This window comes from Stegodyphus dumicola, chromosome 10, assembly GCF_044657685.1.
Source record: "Stegodyphus dumicola isolate Sdum_Otavi_A_Nest chromosome 10, ASM4465768v1".
Taxonomy (NCBI): domain Eukaryota; kingdom Metazoa; phylum Arthropoda; class Arachnida; order Araneae; family Eresidae; genus Stegodyphus; species Stegodyphus dumicola.
Genome location: NC_140777.1, coordinates 93159368 through 93187263, shown reverse-complemented (window position 1 = coordinate 93187263; position 27896 = coordinate 93159368). Strand labels below are relative to the sequence as shown.

The window sequence follows — 27896 nt, the reverse complement described above, 5'->3', positions numbered from 1 at the left end:
CATATACAATGGGCTACCCTAACACCCTGTGATGAATATAATATAAATAAATAATTTTCTTTTTTTAAATTCCATTTTTACAGGAATTGCTTTTTTCTTTTATTGAATGGAGTATTAAGATTTCACTTCATTTACTTTCTTTGCACGTTAAGTTGCTATTTTTTAGTTAATGTGATGCGTTATTTTTTCATTTTACTTTATTTGACTTTGTGTTTCCTTTTCCAAAAATAATGAGGGTCTTTGTATTTATTGATTAGTTGTTTGATACTATCTTTGTGTGGAATAGTTTATAGACAGTATAATAGTTTATAGACATTTTTATGATTTTATGAATAGTATGAGTTTCAAAGTGCGTTTATAAATGTCATTGTTTTTCCATGTTTTCATTTATTTAGTTGTGTATGTATATTATTATTTCTGCGTATGTTATAGGTAAATATGCATGTGCATATTATCACTCATATAAATTTGTAGGTAGATATATGCATACATAAATGCGTCACTTGCATAAATGTATCTATGTTTATATACACATTTTATACACGTTTTTGTGATGATACAATAATGTTTTCACATTTTTGAAATTGGATACTGTTCTGTAACCAGAACCAGATCAGAAATATATGAGTGTATGCACATGTGTATGCATATATGTGTCTATGTATATTCACACATACATTCGTACTTAAAATATATATCCTTTTCGCGACGGCACACCTTTGTTTAAGACGCTCGTGCGGGACGGAAGAGAATCGAAGGCAGTCACTGTACAGGACGGAGGTTTTGCATCGCTAAGCCTAATTTTATAACAAAAATCAGAAAAACAAAAGTTTTGCTTCTAGCATCGTAATTTTTGGTATCATTTTAGATTATTACTTGAGCTCTTATATACGTTAAAAGTAGCCCTTAAAACATTTTTTTCTTTATTTTACATGAAAATATACTTAAAAAATTGCTTATCTTCTAAAATAATTTTCGGAAGTGCTTTTCAAATTATTCCAAAGTTTTAATTGATAAACATCAATAAAGTTTAAAATTAATAAAAAGAATACAATAAAGACTATTTACAGTAAGAAGTAACAAAATTTAAAATGAGAACAAGTGTGGTAAATCTCAAAGCACAGAGAAGTATCACTTTGTAACTCTTAGAAAAAGTATCTATTTTTAACTCTTTAGAAAATGAATCAGTATTCTCATTTACGTTAGTTAAATGGTTCACTAACCACACAAGGGTATTCTTCCTCTGATAAATAGCGCCTTCCCGCCGTAATAGACTGGAGGTGAGGCTTTCCTAAATAAAAAAAGAAGGAACAGAAATATATCTGAAGGCTATGCAAAACGTAAAAAAACTCCAACTCTGCACAGTAACCCTAAAAGACCGTACATAGTAGAGGAAAAAAGAGAGACTGTACATAGTAGAGGAAATAGAATAAAAAAAGGAATTGGATATAAATTGGATACGAGAATGTTTTCATTAGCACGTAGCAAATTAAAGAGCTCACCTCTATTTACGCTTTCCCTCTACCCCCACCCTCAAACAGCTGATGAGTAAAATATCAAGGTCAAGCAGAATATATCAAACTCAAGGTCAGGAACCTAAAACTGTGTTCATTTCAAAAGTAATGGACACAGGATGCCATCTAGTGGCCTTCAGAAAACGTTCCACCTTAAAATGCATATACGCATCCCCCGTCCTCTGAATGCGATCTTTACTGATGCATGGATGGGACGCCCGGCTGAAAAAGATGTTCTTAGGGAATGCGTATATGGGACGCCCGTCCTGAAAGGGATATATGCGTACATGAACACACACATCCATGCATACATACGTACATTTCTGAATCTGGTCCTGATAGCAGAACTGTACCTGAAATTGTATGGTTCTGAAAAGGGCCTTTTTTGTATTTTAGTAACTAAAATTCGAAGCCTAAAAGCATGATTTGCACAAGCACATTTTTCATATATCACACTCCCAAGAACTTTCAATACATCTCTTTGCGTTTGTCTCTTTTCCTAATTCTTTACATTGAACACAAGTGCGTTTATGACCATTAATTTTTGCATGTTTGTTATCATGAAATGCACTAGGCGAAAATATGCCCGAGATTCATTTTTGAAATGAATTTTGTGATGCGGATTCTTAATTCGTATAGTCGTATAGCTGCTTTGATCGCTTTAGGATTGGATAATTAGAGACTCTATGAACTATAAAGGCGTTATTCTAAACGTACTACGTGCCTGAAAGGAACCAAAATATGTACATCCACCATTTTGAGGATTTTCTAGAAGCTGAGTAATATTTTCGACGCTGATCTGCTAGATCTACGACTCCCATATTCTTATTGTACGTGACAAATGTAGGTGGACATGGTACTATGTTTTTTTTTTTTTTTTTTTTGAGGCCTTTTTTTCTTGTAGTAAAACATGGTTTATTTTTACAGTTTGTGGAAATGATATGTATCAATTTTTTTTCAAGCCAGGATGAATAAAGTAAATTCGGCAGGCTTTTGCATTGCATAACAACACTGTCGTATTGATTTCCTATCTTCATTTGCTTGATGTTCTCAGGCATGTTTTTCCGATTTGACATCACAGTTCCACATGATAATTATCCAGATTTGTATAACTCGGACATCAAGTCTATGCTGGTGAAAAATCTGTCAAAATAGATTTCATGGCCTTTGTTCTTAAGTGCTTTTATTAAGTGCATAACTGCATCATATCCTAAACCGTTTCCTGATCTTGGTATCTAATCTTTTTTACCACAATAAAGTTCAAAGTTGTAAGCATATCCTAAGCGAGATGTGCAGAGCATCCATATCTTTAATTCACACTTAGCTGGTTTCATAGGCATATATTGCACAATCCCTAATCTACCTTTAAATTTAATTAGTGCTTCATCAATTGATACTTCAGCATAAGGCTCAAAATGTTGCTGAAATTTGTTTCTGAAATATGTAATGATGGGCTCTAATTTTTGTGCATACATAAAGTTATCTTCGTTATTTTTAACTTCAGTTTCCCCAACTGACAAATGAAAATAATGCTTGTTTTCCAAAAATATCTTTCTGCTCATCATTTTCTTCACCATTTGCAAGCATTGCATTATTTGACCAATAATCACTTATTCTTGATAATTTTATAATACTCATTATGAGAAGGACTGTAATGAGTGCCCACATTTCTTTTATAGATGAAATTTTTTCCCATTGACAGATCAACAGTGTCACACTTTCTTGCACAGAATTCAGCATATTTATTTGTATTTATGAGAATTAATTCACAAATTTCATTCGTGAGAAACAACTTTACATATTGTAAAAGTGAAACACCAACAGGTAAATTATGAATTGGTCCTGAAAAGCTGTTAAATGGGGACAAAATTACGGCACCATTGTTAACATTAATAGACCAGGTTTTTACTGGCTCTTCGTTACAATTTGAAACATCTGCTTCCAGATTTGCTCTATGCTCATCTTCATCTTCTGCTATAAGTGATGCTTCTTCATTATCATTTATTTAGTTTTTTAATTCAAATCTGACCCATCTGCATTGTTAAAAAGAATAACCTCAATTTCTTGTTGAGTTAAAACTTTGCATTATTTGCGCATTTTGATTAAAGCTTAAAAGCACACTGTACCAAAAAAGAATTAACAATGAAATGTCATGTGCAACCTAAAGATAAGAAACCTCTTAGGACAAGCTGTCTGCACTAAACTGATATAATGCATTAGGCAAACTGTACCTGCTACTGCAAACCTTAGGGGGTAAGGGAAGAAAACAAGATCACTATCTTGGCCATTTTCGGGCAGTTCTGATTGTCTGAATGTACGGCCATGTGGGGCAGTTTGGGTGTCATATGCTAAATTTCTTGAACAATGACAAGGCTTTTTGATATTTTTTAGCATAAAACCTGCTGTGTGGAGCATCGCAAGATCGTGGGAGGATGTGTCTCCAGATATGTTAAAAAATGCTTTGCATAATTTATGGCCAGCTACCCTATTTCATGGTGAGGACAGTGAAGATGATAGCCACGATTCATTTTTCACTGCATTCATGATCACAGTTCACTTGTGCAGAGAGCTTATGACCTGTTTATCCATCCTGTATGTGTAGGGTGAAAACCAGCCAGTTTAATTAAAATGTTCTTCATGAGAGCAACTTTGTCATTAGGCAAATAATTCTCGTAGTTTTTGTTATTATCCAAATAATCGTTACTATAGTATACCAACATCAGCATATCAGCGTTCAGAAACATTTAATGAAAACTAGCGAAGCTTTTCAAAGCAATCCTTATATGTCAACTCGCAACTTTCAAAGCAATCCTTATACTCAATTATTCGACTGTTCTCCCTATGACAAAGAATTCCTATATCTGCACAATGAAAACATCCAAGGTTCAAAATATAATAATTAAGAAAGTTTAACTTAAAGTAAAACTTAAGTTATTTTACTTGACTCTCACAAAATAGTTTTTTAATCTGGATTTGTCTAAATTTAAAATTCTTCTGTGGTCTGCATTTGAATCATCTAAATTTTTTTTCTGGGGAAAGACTGACAAATGCACTATGGTCATACTATTAAGCAAAGAGATATGATTTTCTAGTTACGTCAAATCTTCTCGATTTGTATAAAGCTAACATAAATTTAAAATTTAATTAAGAAATATTTATTAGAAAAGAAAACTTGGCATATTAAAAAAAATCTGATGTGACAGATGACTTCTTTGTACGGTGTGCTAAATTATACACATTTATTTATTTATTTATTTTTCTGTAGTTCATTTAAATTTATTTCCCAAATTTCATTAGAGATTTATTTCTCATTCAATCAATTCAGTTCTTGCTTTGCTGCAAGACAAAAATATCTAAAAACTCAAAACAAATATATAAAAAATAGTAAAATATAGAAAAATCTTAAACATCAAATACAGTTAAAACAAATTTTGCAAATAAAATTACAGTTTCTGTGCAAAAACAAGCAAATTGTCCAACAAGCAGAGAAACAAAATTTTCAGGGCACAAAAATTTAAAGGTAACTTTTGATCCCACTTGGCAAAATGATACTGAAGTTGGAGCACCAACTGACTTAATTCACTATACTACTAAGAGTTTCAAATGTAAACAAATAGCTGATATATTAGGTATAGTGCCACATACTCTTTTAAATTGCCAATAATTCTACCATGTACATAAACAAAAGCGTGAAAACCGTAACCAGAACATAAATATATATATATATATGTATATATATAGTTCAGTCACTTTTAAAGCAAAAAATGCACAATTTAGCAACATATAATAATAAAAAAGGGAGCTCACATAGTAAGAGGATTTAGTTTCATTGATTAAGGTAAAGCTAACTAGGGCTACCTGCTTAAGGGAAGGTTTGCCTTCGTCAAGGACTTTCTAAGGAAAACTGAATTCTATACTCATTACACATGGGAAAAGCAGGAAAATGCCCATGCAGCCAGTTCATTCGCCTGGTATCGAATCCGTGTTGAAGCTGCTAGTGTTCAGCAACTGTACTGCTTGGCTGCTAGTGGGTCACGAGGTAAGAGTGAGTATATATAGAGTGGTGGCTAAAATTGTGGACACTTTTGGAAATTTTTTTGTTTTTGAACTTTGTATGCTTATAGAAAACATTACGTTTCACAAAATGCAAACTTGTATATATCATTTTAAAGAGAATTTATTACTGAATTCAATACAAAATACAAAATTCAATTATTTGCAATACAAAAAAAGTTAAACGATAATAGTTATCGATATACATTAGATAGTGATGATTGCAGTGAGTTATCAGTACTTAGTAGGGTACCCTTTATTTTTTATTACAGCTTCACATCGACGTTTCATTGAGCTGACAAGAGTTTTAAGCTCTTCTTTCGTTATTACATGATGCCAGGAAACAATTATAGCCTCAATTAGTTTTTTTTTATTTGATGGGCGCCTCATTCGGACAAGAGTTTTCAAACGGTGCCACAAATTTTCGATAGGATTGAGGTCAGGATTGTTTCCTGGCCATGACAATAATTTAATGCTCTTTGTACGAAACCACTCTTTCGATATTTTTGCCATGTGGCAAGTAGCAGAATCCTGCTGAAAAATAAATTAAGCATTGTTGGGAAAGAGATCTCTGATGGAAGATAGAAGTTTTGGTTCTAGAATAGTTTCAATGTATTTTCTGGCTTTCAGTGTCCCATCGATGACATGAAGGCGACCAATACCATCTGCTGACATGCATGACCAAATCATAACACTAACTGGGTTCTTCACAGTTGCTTGAATGCAGTCAGGATGTAGCTCTTCTCCTATTCTACGTCTTACATATTTTCGCCCATCACTACCGAATAACGATATCTTGGTTTCATCACTCCATATAACTTGTGACCACTGATCATCTGTACAATTAATGTGTTCCTTTGCCCACTGTAGTCTTTTTTTTTGTTGCTGAAAATTAAGATAAGGCTTTTTTCGTGGAATTCTACCTCTCAGTCCAACATCTGTTAATCTTCTCCTGATTGTTCTTGAACTGACAGAAACACCAGCATCATTCAGATCACTTCTGATGGCTGCTGATGACATTTTTCTATCTTGGAGACATAGTCTTTTTATTCTTCTGTCATCAATAAATGTGGTGCACCTTTTTTGGCCTTTTCCTTCTTTGTTTTTTATTGAATTTGTCTCCTGATATCATAAACAAAACTTTCAGACTCCAGATGTAGTCACTGAACCACCCACCTGTCTTGCAATTTCAGCCTAGGAAAGACCACTTTCTCGTAACACAATAATATTACATCTCTTTCTAGGTGTCCAATGTACTCTTTTATTTGATGTCATTGCTTCTTGACTAAATATTAAAAATTTTTACGAAAATTCATACTTATAATTGCAGTGTATAAGAAACAGGTCCTCCTTCTACAGAACAAAGCAAAATAATGAATTGTTTCAAGTGTAAACATGATGTCAGCTTCTACTGGCAGTTACTAACATTTGATTGGTTCTCAGAACAAGAACAGTGATTGGCCAGGAAAGCTAGACATTACAAACCACTTCATAACTGTGTTTTTTATTTATATTAAAGTACATATAACTTTTCCTGTATTGCAAATAATTGAATTTTATGTTTTGTATTGAATTCAGTAATAAATTCTCTTTAAAATGATATATACAATTTTGCATTTTGTGAAACGTAACATTTTCTATAAGCATACAAAGTTCAAAGACATAAAAATTTCCAAAAGTGTCCACAATTTTGACCACCACTGTATATACATACACAAACAGGTTTGATGTGGCTAATTGCTATAAAAAAGCAAGGTGTACAACTAGATGTTATAGCAGTCTCATACACAAAATTTGAACGTTCTATGGCTGTTCATGTTTGAGTTATGCAAGATACATGTGTTCATATGTACAGACGACATGAAAAATTCCTTCAAAATCCATACTTATTTTACATTTCATTTTGGAAAAAAGAGACCTTTATTTTGTCTGTACCAACAGATGTCATGCAAAAAAAAAAAAATGTTCGAATGGATTCAAGAGTGGTGAAAATGGATATTTTCATCGAAGCATGACACCCGAAATTTTTTGTGATTGTAATACATCTATTACTTCATACAAGGAAGTAAAAAGAATGCATATTGAATAGATGCTTGTTAATGTATTATGTTGCTCAGGTTATAATCTTACATGCTTTTATTTTGAGTTCCATGTTGTATATTGTCTCATTTAATTTTGTGATGTTTCAAGCTACATAAGACTTATATTAAAATAATTAGGATTTTTCTTTAGAGTAGTAACTGTAAATGCTGATGATAAGCTGTTATATAGAAGGTATATAAGTTATATAGAAGATGCAGATGGGATCCAATTTGATGAATCTTGAGATTATTCAAGAAAGAAATAGTTTTGAGATTGGAACTGCATTTGAAATTAAATTTGCTAGTCATGTCACATATTTAGAAAAATATTACCAGTTGCAGAGTAATCCCCATTATTTACTTTTGAGATTCTTATATTCGCTTTTCCACAGTATTATATCAAGTTATGTTTATTATGCAAATAAAGTGATATCTGTCCACTTTGAAATGTATCCTGTTAGGATGTGAAAACTTTTTTTGTGTGCGTGTGTGTAACATTTGTTTGGGACGCAACCAATTTGATAAGTCATGACTGTGCACACTACATTTGTTCACTCTTTTGAAACAGCTCAATGACTGCCCACAAGCTTCAGTACGCTTGTTGCTACTATTCAGTAAACAACCTTCATTGCAACTCTGAATTTCAAAGTCATTTTGTCTTTTTTTGCATAAATTTTTAAAAATTTTTTAGCAGTGAATTTTAGAAAAGTTAATGAGAAGAGTCAAGCAACAAAGAAAGTTGTTAGAATCATCATGGAGGTGAAGAAAGGGATTTTTTAAAAAATCTGAAAATACCATGTGTATCTGGGACTCTGCAATTGCATACCATGTGCTGAATACAATTGCACCTGTGATTGTAAAAATCAGTGATGCCATTAAATTGCCTAACACTGGGAAGGGGAGAAAACCGATTATGAAACAAAGTTTGGAACCATTAAAGCATGTTAAAAAATTTCTTTTGATCTGGATAGCAGAATAGTACTTAGTGTCATTTGCAGTGCTTCATTTATCTCACTTATCTATTTACCTAATCAGGAATATGTATTTTAAAATTACATAGTGTTATAACTTAAACAGTGTTATATATTTTAAAATACACTGTTTTTTTTAAAATGTGTGGTGTGTGTTTACAGTGTATATAAAAATGTTAACAGCGTATTTAAAAATAAATAGTGTCATTAGCAGTGCTTCATTTATATGTACACTTGTATATTTCACCCACTGTATATGTGTTTTAAAACTAAACAGTGTTATTATAATAATAATAGGATTTTTTTGTAAATTATTTCAAATTATTTTTCCTCTGTTTCAATTCGTTTGGTATATGACCAAGGTTCTGGGCGGAATGAATGTTGTATACCGAGGTACCACTCTATAACTGTATCATGGTGCTTGTAAGCACAGTTTTCTCGCAATGGATATTTAGTGAATTTGAATATTGAATCACACAGTCATATATCTGTAATGAGTGTAACTAACTGTACAGCCCACAAAGCTGAGCAATTATCGTTAACAAATGTCCTAAAATTTTGTGATTCATCATAATTGAAGAATAGTTAAAGAATTTATCTTGACACATTCATCTTAATATTGATTGAAATCTGCATTACTATATGCATAACTGTATTAATACATAATGATATGTAATTAATATGCTCTATATTAATGCATAATAATATAAAATTAATATAAACTATATTAATACAGATTGAAAACTAAGCTTCAAACTGCAAAACTTTAAACTTATATATTGCAAATTGTTTACTTTTTTAATTTTGTGAAAATTCAGTTTTGTCTTGTTTAAAATAATCTCTTTCTTAGAATAACTATCATTACAAGCATTGTGTGCAGAATAAATACATTTGAAATATAGTCCTAAGGAGGTAATTAAGTTCTTTCCCTCACCTTTTTTTAAACTATAATCTATCACGAATATTGAAGTTGGATTCCCAAAGTTTACAAAATCTATACTTTACCTGAATTTCTTGAAAGTTTTAGAATTTTCCTTGTGAATAGTAATTTTTCTTTAGTTTATTTAATGTACATACTTGTATTCCTTTTTAGGGAGCTGCTAATCATTGGAGGAGTATCTGCAAAGGAACAGATTATGGAGCTTCAGAGTGGTGTAAGTATTTTTGTTTGAAATACAGATGATTTTTTATGATTTAATATTTTTAGCTGTTGCAAATTTGAGGCAATTTATTTATATTTGCTTGAACTGAAATTATTAATACTAGGAAAACCCATTCCAAGAAAGCAATGCTTTCATCCATTGCGATTATCTTTCTTTCAGAAGATTATCCAAACTCTGTGTGACATTGTATACAATCATTTCATAAATGATTTTCAGAATACTAAGTAAAAAAAAAAAAAAAATCTTATAGCGCATGATCACTTTCCTCTGGTCTTATAATGTTAAGTTTCATATTTACAGATCGATGACTGAACAGTCTCAGAATTTTTAAAAGCACCATATACAACACCAGTCAAATACCGAAAATAAATCTTCAATTTATAATTCCGGAAACCGCAACATGGAGAACGAAATATCGAAGAAAAAATACTTATTGAATAATGACTCATAACGGAAATATCAGAGCCGAAACTACCAAATTATTGACATCATGGTGAAAGTCCCCCCCCCAATCTGTATCTAGGTAAAATATAAATCAGAGTTTCGGAAAAAAATTCTTTCATGTGACCGTTCTATGTCTTTTTCTGATTATTAAAAAAAAAATCACCATCAAAGCCTGCATTTATTTGTTAGCAAAATCATGGAATTATGTTTCCCAAACAACACTAGTAAATTCCTAGCCTAATGTATGGCCATCTTCTCTGTTTATTGAAACTGAGAATGATGACAGTGAATTTTCAGGTTTTAGGGCCATTGCAGCAAGGGTTAAAGCAAGAGAATTGCTTTTATATTCAAAAGAAAGAATAAATGAGGGGGCCTTGCAAGAAGAAGATATCATTGAATGTATGATGTGTTCAGATGAGCCTGCCATATCAGATGACCGATGATGAAATCATTGGCTCTGTTTTGAACTTGTCTCAGAAAGAAAATGATTCCGACACCGACACAGATAGTAAATTTGACAGAAGTGAGAAAATATATTTTAATGAGGGTTTGGAACGTGGTGAAAAATACCTAAAATTTGTAAAACAACAGAGCTGTGTCACAGAGGAAGAGATTATGACTGTATATAAATATTGAGCTTTTTTTTTGTAAATTTTGATACCCTTTAGATCATAATTGTTCTTTATTTCATAAATTATGGTTTCATATTTTTAATTTTAGAATTTCTGCATGTCATCTTACCAGATTTAAACTGATCTATAATCCGGAATCGCCGAAGTCCCGATGAGTTCGGATTAACGACTTTTGACTGTATACATATATATATATATACACACAGTAAACTCTCGCTACAACGATACCAGATACAACAATAACTCCCTCTACTACAATAATGTTTTGTGGTCCCGGTGATTTTGCATATAAACTAATGTTAATCTCCCCTCAATATTGCTATATTCTCTAGAACAATAAACCTCTGTAAAATGATTTTTTCAATCTAAATTTCAGTATTGTTTTCTCCCTTTATAATAATATTTTGATTTTCAAATGCTTTTTTTTTTTTCGTCCGTCTATTAAGACTCATTGTGGATATTCAACTTATCTCTGAATAAATAGCTATTGTTCAGATTTCAAAACAGATGAAGACCACTTTTTTGGGAATTGGAGTGGGTGGGGGGTGAAGTGTAAATGTATGCCTAGTCTCATTTCCCAGTAAGCTTTGGAATTCTGATAAGGTTTAAGGACATCTAGACCTGTCTGGTCACCTTGTCACAGAACAAGTGCCCTTTGTTAGCGGAACGGGGGAGATGGAGGCGGGGTGTTGTTAAGTGATGTACTGAAAAGTGAGTTCAAAGGTTGTTTTATAGTCTTTACGATTTTGAGTTCTACGCGAAACATTTGGTTTAAACTTTTCTTTCTTTCATGCGATATTGTTCCCTAAGATGGCAGGGCGAAAGCAACTATCTTTTCGAGATAAACTGAACGTTATCAATGTTATTGATGAGGGAATGAAGCAGATTGATGCGGCTAAGAAACATGGATTATCGCAATCTACAGTTGCAACGTTCCTAAAAAAGAGAAAGCAAATCGAAGATGCTGTAACTTCAAATGAAATTAACCCAGAGCAAAAACGACAGAAAGTTGCGACAAATGAAAACATTGATGCTGCTGTTTTAAAATGGTTTCAAGAGATGAGAGCAACAAATGTCCCAATAAATGGACCTTTATTATGTGCAAAAGCACAGAAATTTGCAGCAATGCTAGGGAACGAAACTTTCAAAGCTAGCAATGGTTGGTTAATGCGTTTTCGCGATCGTCATGGAATAACTTTCCAAGAAGTTCACGGAGAGAAAAAGTCAGCCCCGATAAACGACGCAAATGAATGGCGGCGAAACAAGATGAAAGAAATCTTAGAAAAGTATGCTCCAAAAGACATTTATAATGCAGATGAAGCTGGGCTGTTTTTCCAACTCCTACCCGATCGAACATTGGCATTCAAGGGTGAAAAGTGTTATGGAGGGAAGAAATCAAAGCAGAGACTGACTGTTCTTCTGTGTACAAATAGCACAGGAACGCATAGAATACAACCTCTCGTCATCGGTAAATCATTAAAGCCAAGGTGCTTTAAGAACGTGAAAAGTCTTCCTGTGGAGTATAAAGCAAATAAGAAGGCTTGGATGACGTCTAAATTTTTTTCCGAATGGTTACAGAAGTTAGACAATGAAATGAAGAAGAGAAAGAAAAAAATCGTTTTGTTGATAGATAACTGCGGTGCTCACACTTCATTTCCAAAGCTACAAAATATTGAAATCGCTTTTTTCCCTGCCAATTGCACTTCAATTTTACAGCCTCTTGATATGGGCATAATTAAGTGCTTCAAAGGATATTACAGAAAATGGTTGGTGGACTCCATACTTGTAAACTTTGAAAATAAAGTAGAAGACCCTTTCAAAGCTGTAAATGTCAAGGAAGCGTGTGACAATATTGCTGGAAGTTGGTGGGAAGTAACAGAAAAAACCATTCGGAATTGCTGGAAAAAGGCCTGTCTTTGTGTTATGGAAGATAAGAAATCTGATAATGATGAAAATTCCATAGACAATGATCTCTCAGGTGATCAAGAATGTGTTTTGCACATCAAAAAATCCGTATCCCAACTTGAGGAAACAAGCGGTAAAAAGTTTGGAATTAGTATAGAAGACTATTTAACAGCAGATGATGATCTTATGGTTTTCGCAGGAGTTACTGATGAAGATATTCTCTCTGAAATTACTGATGAGATAGGAAACAATGATGAAGATGATGATGATAATACAGGTCCATCGCAGTCCTTATTGTCATCCCAGGAAGCTCTTCAATCTGTGAATTCTCTACGGACATTTTTTTCAAGCCTTCCGTCGACAAATGAAAAACATTTTCGTGCACTAGACTCAATGCATACAGTATTGGTGAACTTAACAGTTAAAAAAATCAATAAACAAACAAAAGTATTGGATTATTTTCAATAAAAAGTTTTTTCAGGTATGTGAATATTTCTGTGCTTATTTTCTGAATTTATCTTATTTATTTATTTTTTTAGTATTTAAACCACTATTATTAGTATTTTGCAAATTAATTTCTTCTAAATATAGACTTAAAAGTAGTATGTTATGCACCTTAAACTAATAATAATAATAATAATAATAATAATAATAATAATAATAATAATAAAACTTATTAAATGCTCAAAATATGTGGGCCTGGATATAACAATATGCCTCTCTACAACAATATATTTATTTGGTCCCTAAAATGTTGTTGTAACAAGGTTTCACTGTATATATATATATTAAAAAAAATTAAATGGATTGTTAGATTTGCAGTGTTTGTAAAGAATTAGGGAACAAATATATGATTAAAGAAACCTGGCAACAGATTGGAGATGGTGCACTTATGTTTTTGAGCACGCCGATTACTAAAGCTTCGATTTGTCTATTTTTTTTTTTTTTTTTTTTTAAATTTTACAGTAAGTACTATTTCATTTAAGGCATACATAGTATAAAATAGTTCTTATTCTTCTTATTAAGTAGTAATTTAACATTTTTAATGTCAGATTTAGGAAATTTTCAATAAATTCTTGTGGGATATATTGTCCCAGTCATATTTAACAGTGAGCTGATATGTCCCACGTGTGATCAAATTACTACATGCTGATATATTATGTTTGTGTTTATGAAACATGTATGAAAACTTCTGTTGTGTATGAACTAGTGCATATGACATAATTTATGTTTTGTAATATTTACATTATTTTTTACCATAAATTTTAGTTTTGCTTTCTGAGAAAGGGTAATATCCTAGATGATTGGTACAAAAATAGTTCCATTTGACAATATGTCCCAGGAGGTTTCCAGGAAACAGGAAAATTTAAAATTAAACTACTTTTCATAGTTAAATTTTAATCATGCAAAAATCAGGTCGAAAAGGTTAAAACTTATTATTGAATTTTTGGACTAAAAACATTACCTTCCTTACCTATGTATATAGGTTGCTGGGGGGAAAAACTTTGAAATTTTGTAAAGTGTTCTGGTGAATGCTAACACTAGTGAAATATGTGTATATCATTGAAGAGTAATACAGTCAAAAGTCATTAATCCGGACTCGTCGGGACTTCGGCGATTCCGGATTATCGATTTTTCTGGATTATAGATCATCAGTTTAAATCGCGTAAGATGGCATGCAGAAATTCTAAAATTAAAAATATGAAACCGTAATTTATGAAATAAAGAACAATTATGATCTAAAAGGTATCAAAATTTACAAAAAAAAAAAGCTTAATATTTATTTGTTTACTTTATTAACATTTCTTTCAATGTAAGTTGTTTAAGTTGCTTCGTTTTATGTGATAATACTTTCTCTTTAATTCTATAAACAGACATAATTTTTTTGTTCAGTTACAAAGTTCCACTGTTCAAGTCCCGTTAATTGCTGTGCCGAGAATACCGACTAACTTGTCAATCAAAATTTTTTCGTTTTCACTAACCTCTCTGTCACATTCTTCATGTCTTTATCCATTTTTTGCAGCAATTCCACTTTTTGTTTGATGGACATCGAAACATACTTTCGTTTTGTACGATCCTTTGGGAGCTCCAGAATCGGAAATTCTATTTGACATAATCGAAAGTTCAAATTTACTTTTATAGTATTGCTCTTACAGTCTGCAAAAAATAATAAGCCGGATCCAATTCGAAAATTAAAAGGAACAACGCAATCATCAACATTAACTGAAATAGATAATTTTAGCTTATACCATCTGTTATACATAAAACGCGCACGCGAAAATGTATTCTGCGCTTGCGCACACGCAAATGCGCGGTCGTAAGATGTCTTACACGCACGCGTAAATGCCTATGCGCATGTGTCAACGCGGCGCATGCACAGAAAGTTTTTAGCTTTGAGGTCCGGATTATGGGTGTCCGAATTAACGACTTTTGACTGTAATAATTTGCATGTGCTGCATTGACTTATGATAAATGTATATTAAGCTGAACCAGTTATTTGAAACTTCGTCAACTCAAAAGAAACTTTTGAAACTAACTTTTAAACCTCTCCTTCCATAGAGAAATAAATACTGGAGAAGTATTTGAAATATGCCAGTGTACTGTTTTCTTGGCATCAGACTGAAGCTGAAAACAGCAATTTAGCTATGTAATCAGAATTCCAGATTGGCTAACTGAAGTTCCTGCAGCCTGTTTATTTGATGCTTTCTTGTTGTTCCATAAATTGCTGCATTTATATTCCATTGATAAAATGCTCATAAAAACAGATCTTGTTCATATTTCATGTAACAGTAGTAAAAGAACTGTTCAAAAGTTATTATGTAATAAATAATTTTAGATATTTAACTTCAATATAAGGCTAAAATTTTTTTTAAAGATTTTGATTAGATTTCCAGAATGCATAAGAGAGTTGCCTAAAACTCATTAAATTCCATACAATACAGTTTGAACACCATTGGGTTAAATTAATAATCATTTAAGTATGTGTGTATATATTTCAACATTTAACAAACATTCTCTATACTATTTTTTCTTATGGAACAAATATGTATATATAATATTATTCCTTTTAATTCTTGAATCTAGGCAGATAGAAGTGAATTAATATGAATTCTAACACACATAAATTTGGTGTATTTTAGTATTTATTACCTAATTTTGTCTGTCCTCGTTTTTTATGTATGTGCAGGGAGACTTGTTCATTTTATCTCTAAAAAATATACTTAACTGTATTTCATAATTTAAAAAAATTCTGTTAACAATTTTATGCATAAATTATGTCTGATAATATGGTTTTATATAGAATTCTGCAATCCCGTTATAGTTGAAATCTATCTAGTAAACCAAACATGCACTGCTTGCAACATTGCATTTAATTATGTTAATGAACTTTATAAGATGGCAGAAAGTCACATTAGATACACTTCACCAAAAAAAAGGGGGAACACAGTTTTATAACCTCTTGTAATAAATAGTAAATTTATTACTATTTTTATTGCTGATTGACGAAATTCAACGTGCGTTTTTTTTTTTTTTTTTTTTTTTTGTCTCCAAAGCGTGTCTTGTGATATATATTATATTTATATATAGCATTGTTATATTTATATATAGCATTGTTTTAATTGTATTTTGACACAAAATCGGGCATTTTCTGAAATGACAAGCTAATTATTTTCCATGTTTCGATTCGAAAACTCAATTTATGCCAAACTGCCAAGTTTTGTTAAAGCCGCATGAGTACTTTTTTAAAAATTAGCTTTCCAAAGTTTAGCTCCTCAGTGTTTATTGAATTTGATATATATTTATTAATATCTCTTTTTTGTATTAAACTTACTTGATTGCTTCTACCAGAGATTCGAAATTTAGGCTTAATCCAAGTATGATTTGCACATTTTTTATTATTTATTTTTTAAATATGTATTTAAAAATATTTTTTGTAAATTTTTTGAAAAAATTTTTGTATTATAACCTAAAAAATTTTTAACATCATCTTAAAGTAGATGTATTTCTGAGCATATCTTCAAAAAATTAGAGTTTTTTAGTTCAAAATTTCCTAAAATATAAGTGAATTTACATTTTGGCACATTTTTAAATTTGGCATATATTTAATATAAGCAATAATAACGAAAATGTGATTTACGCTTTTTGTTAAAATTATTTGAAAGAATGAATGATGGATCTTTTTTCTTCTCGTGCATCAATGGAAAAAAAAAAGGAAGAAAAGTAGTTTACTATAGATTAAAAATTCTGCCAAGTGAATTATTCTTGGTGCAAACTAAAAAAAAATGTGGCAAGATAAATTTTTAAATTTCTCTATAAATTACAAAATTTAATATCTAGGCATAATTTGAATATCGAATCAAACATTAGAATCAGAATATGGAAAAAAAATGATATGTTATTTCAGCAAAAGGTCGCACTTTGTATCAAAATATCTGTGTTAGAATAATGCTGTATATAAATCTAATATATAGCCTAAGTCACGCTTTTGAGACATGAAAAACACAATTTGAATTTCGGCAATCGGCCCAGTAGAATGGGAGATACAGAACTGTCCTCTTCTTTTCTTTTTTTCGTTCTCCTCCTCCTCTTCTTCTTCTTCCTTTTTTTTTTTTTTTTTTTTGCAGAGTGTACCTATGACTGTGCAGATTTTGTTCACACTAAGGTCCTATAGATTCTTTATTAGAAGATCACTCCACCAAATGTATTGATTAAGCTGCTAATCTTTAGTGAGAGTCTTCATTATATACATAAAATGATTCATGAATATTTTTTGCTGGTATTGTAAGATTATATGTAGGTCTGCTGATAGATAGATTCTTTAATAGAAGATCAGTCCACCAAATGTATTGATTAAGCTAATCTTAAGGTAATAGTGAGAGTCTTCATTGTGTACATAAAATGATTCATGAATATTTGCTGGTATTGTAAGATTATATGTTGGTCTCCTGATAGATACTGTTGTCTTTTAGGTGTACATTTGTTTTGAACACTTGATCTGTGTTAATCAGTGCACCCTTATTTATTTTCAAAGGACCTTTTATAACTATCAGGAAATCCTGAACATACCATACAAAGAACACAAACAGGAGAAGAAAACAAGCTTTCGTAGACATAATTTAAACCAATTCACTTGCCTCTGGTGACTTTTGAATCTAAGCCAGTATGTGGTGAAGCAAATGCAGAAAGTGCAAGCAAAATTCATTCATGGAGAATCAGTTAAGCTATATTTCTTTTCTCCAGATGAACAGGGACCTGTACCTGTTTGCCTTTGAAATATATCGAGTCTTGACTAAAATCTATGAACACGAGGTTGTTGCTTTGCTAAATTTATTTCTTTGCTGTGTTTATTTTCTGTCTTGAATTTTGCTGCCAATATATAGATTTCTTTGCTTCTGATGACAAGAAACCTGTGCATGTTTGTCCTCGAAATTAATAGTCTTGACCAGGACTTAGAAGAGAAGGGTTAGCTCATAGAGCTTTTCCCCCTGAAGCAGAAAGTGAGAAGTGATGACGTAGCCATGATGACACTGAGCGCTCCAATATAATTCACAGCTTGGAAGTTAGCGTTTTTGAACCAGCGTTTAAAATGAGCTGTGTGTGAAAATAGCTATAATTTGGAAGAGGCAATGTTACTGCTTTATGCATTTTAGACTGAACCATTAAAAAATTTAATAATGCTTACTCAATTTTAAAATAATAGATAAAATGTGCTACTCTTTTAACATAAAGTTCCGTGGTTTTTTAATATTTTTATTTGCAGGTTTTTTTTATTTAATGCACGTTTATTTCTAATCATTTCTTTATTTGCATGCTAACTGAGAGAATTTTTATACTGCTTCTAAGATAACTACAATAGCAGCTATTTAAATTTACTCAAAAACCAACTTTACATTGACATAGGTTTAAACATATATGACAACATTTCTGCTAACCTACGTTTTATTTTTTGCCTAATTGTAAATTTTACATTGTTATAATTCTCTTCCGATTCAATATAATAGATATTTTTAAAATAATTTTGGAATTTATACTTATATCTATATTACAATTAAATAAATGTATATAAGATTGTTACCTTAATTTTGACAAAATAGCTTTATTCAGAGTACCTAAAACAGTTATTTAATTTTTCAAAAGTGTGAGTAAAGGAAGCAGGTCTTTTTATGCCAATTACTTTGATGTTTTATGCTATTATATTTTATCTGGAATGCTAATCTAGCACAAAATCTAATCAATAATTAGTTACAAAGGATACAATAAGAATAACTTTAACAAGTACTTAACAAAATTAGTTTGTTAAATACTTGTTATTTTTGTTGGTGCTATTTTGGTACTATTCATAATACTGAAGATATTATCGATTAACTCATAGAAGTCAGATGCTTTCTGATTTCCTGTGGGGTAGAGTATACCTTTTGCGGTACTTTTTGAAAATAATGTTTTCTCTGGAGCGACCTTTTTGTCTCTCGTTTCCCTTGACCATTAAATAATTTGGTTTTAGTTTGTGACACAATTTGATTTCTTCTCAATCTCTATTTAAAACCTCTTTAATAATATCAAAATTTAAAACAGTTACATATTCTAAAACAAATCCTCTATCTAAAACACGGTTTCTCAGTAATTTGAGGCAGCTCTCGAAATGAGACCTCTGATTAAAACAAACTGCACATTTTGAAAAGAACCAACTTAGTCCAGTTTAGAGTCATAGCAGAGTTTTCAATCTATATGTATTTCATCGAAACTGAGAACGCATATTTTTTTCTACAGAATACAAATATTCGCCTCTTTCCTTCTTTAGAGTAAGAACATTACTTTGAATTCTTGGACTACACTAAAATTTAGAAAACACTAAAAAATAAAATAAACACCATTTCTTTAATTTGATAATACTAGGTAAAGATATTCCAATTTTTTTCTTAACTTTTTTTTCTGTCCAAAAATCATAGCTTTAAGATGGCAGAGCTCTTATGACAATGCAACGTGAAATATTTTCACTAGTCCACCTGATTTTTTTCTTCTTTTTCAGTAATGCATTAATCTGCATCTTTATAAAAATAGGCTTTAGACATTTTTCCAAATTCTCCGATTTGTGCTCCCCTTCCTAAATTTCGCTATTTGAGATTTTAATTTCTGATACCAATTTCTGTCTAGATGTCGTCCACCTTCTTTGTCGCTGAACAAACATTCTAAAATTTTTCTTTTCTCTATTTTTCAATACTTTAATACAATTTAATACAATTCTCTAAGGATATTATTTTGTTCTTCAAATTATCAATGCATTCTTGTTTATCCTTATACATTCAGGATGATCTATATTTTCATTTGTAAGTTTTATTTCAAAATCATTAAAATTTGATTTATTATTATCATCATCAATTTCGATTTATTATTGTCATCATAATTTACTTTCGGCACAGCATTCCATTTCAACAGTTTCTTTTTGTGGCTATCCAAACAAGCGATTTTTCATATCTTCTTCATAAACACTGCATAGAAAATGTTCGCTGCAGATTTATCCGCTCTTCACATTAATAGAATCTTATCTTTGACATTTGTGTATCCATTCTTTCGTCAAAAGCATACTCTCATTTGGATCCTTTGGTCCCATGAAATAAAATATCTCATCCTTTCATACTTCTGTAAGTGCTACGGCACGTTACTGCAGCGCAAAAAGCCATATTACGTAAATGATACTTTACAATATAGAATTTAAAATAAAAACTGACTAAAATTACATATATATAAATTATTTTAAATATATACATTATTAGAAAATAGATATATATATTATTAAAATTAATTTGGGATATGTAACCCCTAGAAAATAGTCTCGCAGTTCAATGAAACTACTGTTTTAAACGCGGGAAATCGGGACAGGTGGCATCACAGTGACGTCAGATTATTGCCTGTTACCTCCCCCCCATTAGACTCGCGTCGGCGAGGAGTCGAACAAAGAAATGAGCTAGCCCTTCTATTTATCCCTGGTCTTAACTAAAATTTCTGTGAAACACAAGGTTGAAAAGTAAACAAGGAATTAAAAGTTTTATGTAAATAATTCACATTTTGAAATCATTCAGTATAGTAACTCTTGACAGATTTTCTAATGTTGTTGGTGGTTTGATGAATTTCAAAACCTATATATCAGTAGAGTTTATCCTTTGCAGTGCTCATTTTCAACTGAATTTTTCTCTTTGGTGTTGCTGAAGCTTAATTTTCCCCCCATTAAAGTTCTTTGCCACGAAACATAACTTAGACCTTAGCAGTATCCCACCATCCTGGTGTTTTTTAAAATTATACCTGGAGATCTGTTGATTGAGTTGTTATATGCAATGTGCTTCTTGGATGATGCAGATCCAGAAGGAGATTTATAGAATTGCATATGATGCTATCACAAGGAGTCTTTGTTCAAGAAGCTCCCAAATTAAATAATTAAAAAACTAATTAATAATGAGTTAACTAATTATTAAAATTAAATTACTCACTATTTAATTAAAAATACAGTGGAATCTCGAGATACGAGTTTAATTCGTTCCAGCATTGACCTCGTATAGCGAATTTCTTGTATCTAGAAACAAACTTTCCCCATTGGAAATAATGGAAATCTAGTTAATCCATTCCACAACCCCAAAAATATCAAATAAAAATTAATTTTTCTAATAAATAACACTGGTAAATAATATTACCATAGTTTACCTTTATGATAGCTTCCAACACCGACCTTTTAACTGCTTCTAGTTAATCCACACCAACAACAGCTTCTCAGCACCTTCTAGGAGTTTTGGATGAAGCTTGGAAGTAATGGTAACTCCTTAGGCTACATTAAGTTTCTTAATTTCTTCCTATTTCTTCAGAACACTGCAAATCTTTGATGTCAAAAGGCCGTAAGTTTTTGTCAATTCCATCACACTTATACCCACGCTTATTTTATCTATGATTTCTTTCTTAATTTCAATTTTAAATGTAATAAACAATTGACTCGCAAGCACACAATCATGAAGATCAAAGAACATTAAGTGATCTGATGAGGGGATTCCCCGAGTCAAGCCAGATTGGGAAATGGTGCCATGCATACCAACAGCCTGGCTCATTGCTCGTTACTCAAGTCAATGCTCATATTTAGAGACAAAATTTTTGCTCATACTTCGTACCTCGTATCTCGAATTTCTTGTGTATGGAGGTGCTGCTCGTATATCGAGGTTCCACTGTATCTTAATCATATCTTGTATCTTAACCAGTTAACTGTGATTGACGAGTATACTTGCCATGTAGAAGCGGTTATGATTTTGTGTATTGACGAGTATACTCGTCATGCATATAATGAAATGGAAAGATAAGAGGGAGGTTTACTTAGTAAGTACTGTACATAATGACAATGTAATAGAAACAGAGAAAAGAAAAATAATAGCAAAGAAACCGGAGCTAGTGATTGATTATATTAAATTAAAAAATTATAAACCAATTAGGCAGGAATCATGTTCGGGATTATATACCCAGAACATTGGGGGGGGAAAAAACAGCCCTACGCGAAGGTGTTTGCATTGCTATAAACGTAAGATCAGGAAGGAATCGCGTTACTGGTGTTCAATTTGCAAAGTCCCATTGTGTATAGTACCCTGTTTCGCTGAATATCATTCCACAGAAGGAATTTAAATTATTACTTTTATATGTATAATATTTAATTTAATTTATTGTGTTTTTAGTTTAATATGTATGTAGTATATGCTTATATTAACCAATTAAGTAAATATTAGTAATAAAATTTTCAATTTTATAAAATGAACCCATCTTTTTCATCCAATGTCTTACCAGCACAACTTACTCTGTGATTGACGAATATACTCGTCATGGCTCGATTCTGGCGACAAAAAATAGTGCACACTCTTAAGCGAGGGTGCCACAGTTAACTGGTTAAGATGAAGGCCATCAGAAGTTCAGAATCTGGAGGAAGGAAAGAAAAGAGACTTCTTAACTAAGATCCAGTTTTAATATTGCTTGTTTATAATGCCACCAGCATGAATCACAACAATTTGTTCACTTCAGAACATTTTGGTGGCTGTAGGTTTGTTGAAAGACTAAATGACTGAAAGCAGCTCCTCCCTTGCCTTGAGCAACAATAGAAAGTTAACATTTTAATAATTTAGTATCAATCACATGTACAGTTCATTCTCTCACATGCTGTGTCGAAACTGGTTTATTCTTTTTGACCTGGTACTCTTTAATATACGAGCATTTTTAAAGTTGCTCAGTTCTGATATGTTAGCATCTTTGGCTTCTGATTGTGTTTTTTTCCAAGTCCAACAGATTACATACTTTGTTGGTAACCCTGGCTGCTACTTTGTGTTTTGGTGTATAAAACTTACTCTTTTTATGTTTTTATGTAGTATTGGATCTTGACTTGCATTACATGACCTGTCACATATGTATGATGTCTGTGTTCCTGTTCTTATTGTGATTTTAATAAAGTAACAGTGAGTACATACCTTTTTGGTTTGCTCTACTGTAAACACATTCTGTAAGCACATTTGGAGATGGTGAAAATCATGCTTAAAATCCAAACGTTTATTGGAATTCACAACACTTTTCTAATTATTGAAACATTTGAATACACATGAAGTTTACAGGCACATTTTTTTACAACATCGATAGGAATACAAAACACTTCACACACAAGTCAACTATACTATATTTTAAAATCAAAACCTAGAACTAAGAATCAGTGAAAATCATAGCTGACAATAACAGAGAGAAGGAAACATTTGTGATACTTATAATAATTCAACTGAAATTGAATTAGAATTTTTGTTTCACTGCTAGTTGTTGTATATATCAGTGTTTTCTCTGTTGATCGGTGGCTATAATAACGGCATTCATATCTGTCTGAGTACAATTTATGTTTTTGAATAATTCAAAACTATAAAGTATTATATATATTGCATTTATTAACATTTTTATTGCACAGATTGATATTGTTGTTGGAACTCCTGGGCGATTAGAAGACCTCATATCTACAGGGCAGCTTTCACTTTCTCAGGTAAAATTTTTGTCTTTTATAGCTGTATTATAGATCTTAATATTTTTTCATTTGTGAACCAATGAGAAGACTTTTTCTGCAAATTTGCATATAACGTAAAAGCATTTTATTCTGATTTCCTGAAATTATTTTTTTCTTATTTTTATTTTTAGTTTATAAGGCCTAATATTAAATAAATAATTTTTTTTTCCTTAACGTATATTCTGTTTTAAATCTAAAAGATGCTGTTTTAAATACAAATAGAATGAATTCTGTTGTTCCTAAATAGAAATATTTTAGAATATAAATGATTAGATAGAACTTTTAGAACATTATGTTTGGATAAAACTTCTAGAACTTAAATTTTTTAGTTGTTGATTCAAGAGGGGAAGATATGGAATTTTGCATTGATCTTTGAAAGGTCTGTGCAGAATTGGCTGATTCAGTTCAGGCAATGGCTAAAAACTGTTCTTCAGAAATCTGGCTAAAAAATTTTTATGCAACCTAAAATTATATTGATTGAAAATGTTTTTCCAAAATAATTAATAAAATTTTCGATTATAGAGGAAGTGCAAATAAATTTTTATTTTTCAGCATAATTAAATTCAATTAATTCAATAAACTAATCTGGTATTAGTAGTTCAGCTGAAATCTTAATTTGTAAATTTCTACAGATAGATTATTTAATAATGGTGAATGTTACATATTTATTTTATTTTCTGTTTATATTTTAGATTTTCAAATTGCATGCAGGCTGAATACACAATCTAAAAGTAGCTGATGAGCTTCATTTATTTAATTTTTTAACAGAATAATTTTTTGACTAAATTTTAAATATTACTGACTAAATATTTATCTGAACATACATGTACAGTAATAATAAGAAGAAAAAGGGGAAAGAAATTCAAAAAGAAAAATGAAAAAATTCGATAACTTATATATTCAATAATTTATTTTGTATCTGAAGTCTAATGATTAGTATCTGCAAGAAGTTTCGTTAGTTACACTTTGTAATTCACGTTGTACCATAGTCATACTCCGTCAAATAAACGAGACCTGTTCTAGGCTAAATATTTAGTTATATATACAACTATATACATGTTACATTTTAGAAAAAACTTTAAAATACATTTTCATTACAGTAGAGCACGCAGACCAGCGTCCGCTCTTTTCTCTTCTACATCTCAATCTCCTCTTACTCCCACCTGCGACCAGGGAGAAAGTCCGCTCCCTTCTTCCGGCCGAGATGAGAAGAGGATGTTCTGTTCTGTTCTTTTAGGGCGGGTGACCAAGTGTTCTTCAGAGAAGGGGAACGTTACAATGTAGAACTAATATTAAATTATAACAACAGATATTAAATTTCAGATTGAAAAATTTTCCAGTAATATTAATATATTGAATTAACTAATAAACAACTATTTAAGCTAAACAAATTATGAAAATTCTGCAAGTGGGAGAAAGCTTGAAAATAAATAATGACAACCTATTCTCTTTCATTTATTTATTAAATTTTTCTATAATGCATACAGAAAAAATACATATATTTTTATGTAAATAATTATCAATTCCTTTATTTCTTGCTACAACACCTGTTAGCTTTTTGATTTTGGTAAAGATCTCAATCTATTTCAAGGGCAAACAGGTAGAGGGACCTGTGCCTGTTTGCACTCAAAATCGATTTATATCTTGACTAAATCTACATCAAGCGCAAGGTTGTTGCTTTTTAATTTTACGAATTCATTGTTGTGAATCGATTTTGAAAGCAAACAGATAGAGGGACCTGTGCCTGTTTACCCTCAAAATCAGTTGAGATCTTGACTAAATTTATGCCAGACACAAGGTTGCTGCTTTTCTAGTTTTATGAATTCGCTGTTGCATTAACTATATTATTGCAAAAGACAATTTATACTTTGCCCTTTTTTAATTTCTAGTGTAATTTCTATATTTATTTAAAAAATAATATCTACCGTAGTTTCCGGAAGAAAGGCCCCATCGGCGTAAACGGCGCACTCGAGAAAAATAGCGGGAAAAAAATTTAAATTGAACAGAAACGCTGCATCAGCATAAACGTCGCAATAGATTAAATTGTGCATGACAGCGTCGTGGGCTGTATAGATGCAAAATCTCAACCGAAGTCCTGATATATGACATACCAGTTAAGAAAAATGCATGAAATGAAACCATAACTCAAAAATAAATTAAAGGTAAAAAATGTGGAAAATATATTTGCCTTCATGTATATACTTATATTTACCTACTAAAGAAGTCCATATTTGTAATACTCAGACTATATTATAAAAAATGTTGCAACAACAAAATATTAAATTTGGATGACAAAAGGAAATTTTAAATTTTACTTACAAAAGGAATTACAACAAACTATACATCATATGAAGCCATCAAAATCTAATTGTTCACTATCTGAATTAAAAAGATTTAGTAAATCCTGATCTAAGTCCCAAGTCTTCCAGATCGTCACATTCATCCTCTTGGTTTACAGTCTCTTTATCTAAGGATATAATTTCAGCTTCTTTGAACCCTGCTGTTATTGACGATGTTTTTACCGATTTCCACGCACTTGCTGCTCACTTTGCAACTTCCGCTTTTGGTATATGTATGCAATCCTTTACTCGTCCAACACTCCCAACGCTTTCGGACTTCAGTGTTGAAGGATTTATTACCTGACAAATCTAACGGTTGTAAGATTTTTGTCAAACCACCAGGAATTATTGCTTCAGTCATAGACAATTTTTGACATCTGGTTTTTACTGACTCGAAGAAATGAGCATGTATGGAATCCATTATCAATAACCCCTTTGGTTGGAAAAAAGATACCATACGACACTGCCAAACTTTTTGTAGCCACTCATGCATGATTGTTTCGCACATCCAGCCATTCTCATTTGCACAAATAATCATGTCATTAGGAAACTCTCCCTTCGGAATAGTCTTTTGTTTGAAAATGATCATTGGCTTTAGCTTGTCACCGTTTGTGGCACAAGATAACACACATGTAAATGACGTTCTTTCATGTCCCGCCGTAAGCACGGATACAGTTTTTGCACCAGTTTCATCAACAGTTCTGTTTGCAGGAGAGTCGAAAGCTACTGGCATTTCATCCATATTTATTATCTGTGAGTGAAGAAGTGGTTTCCCCCCCCTTCAATAATATTTGTCACATATTTTAGAAAAGATAACTTTTTATCTTACCAGTCCATTAGTAATTGTTGCCCGACTTTTGTTCTAGTACGCATAGAAATATTTTTTTTCTTTTCATAAATCTGCTACACCTCCTTTGAAATCATTTATGTTCATTCGTTTTGCTATAAATTTTGCTTGTAAGCGAATTTTTACAGACAAAATTGCTATTCCCTTTCCTCGTTGCTCCTTTATCCAGTTTGCAAGGTCATCCTCTAGATTTGGCCACCTTACAGTACCACTTCTTTTGGCTCGTTTCTGTTGTGGCATATTTTTAAGAAGTTCTTTTTCAGTTTCTCTAACTTCAAATACATCTCTCGTCCACTTCAAACTCTCAAGCTGCTGCTCGATTTCCAATTTGTTCAGCATGTGAAATTACATTAAGCTTAAAACCAGCAGTATAGCTTCTGTGCCGTTTAGGTGACATTTTAAAAAATTTTCCGCTCCCTTCTTACTTAAAAACTATCTAACAAGTACTTGTACCCAAACTGATGGGATCCGTATCTGAGAGAATGCCCAGAAAAATCGATTCATGCTTCATGAAGGGGAAATACGTCAGAGTTCGTTATTGCGAGGCAGGTGGAGTCGTGTCCGCCTTTGAAAAAAATTGCAGAAAAGGCAGGGGTGGGGAGAGGATGGGTCCTGGAAGATTCATAGAATGTCAGAGGAGAGAGACTATTCAAACTGATGAGAATGTTGATTTGAAAGGGGGAAGAATGTTATTGTTCTGAGATCTCATTTAGGGTGAATAAGGCTTGTAGGTCCGTTGAAGGAAAAGAATGTAAACAAAATAATGTTCGCAAAAAGCAACTGAGTGGTCTTTTGTGTGGGAACAGCACCAGTCTGTGTACAATGACAAGGCCATTCAAACTATGTACAATGACCATTATAGGAAATATTTTATTTATTAGTGCACCTAAACGC

At 31.7% G+C, this 27896-nt stretch overlaps 1 protein-coding gene across 2 annotated transcripts in view; it reads left to right on the top strand.

Annotated features, from left to right (window-relative positions):
• Ddx1 (ATP-dependent RNA helicase Ddx1) overlaps positions 1-27896 on the top strand; it is a 193717-nt gene that overhangs the window by 103294 nt on the left and 62527 nt on the right. For both annotated transcript variants that reach the window (XM_035363517.2, XM_085825251.1), the window contains 2 exons: positions 9713-9773; positions 23724-23795. In XM_035363517.2, the coding sequence (XP_035219408.2) occupies positions 9713-9773; positions 23724-23795 (133 nt within the window). The remainder of the gene's footprint in view (positions 1-9712; positions 9774-23723; positions 23796-27896) is intronic.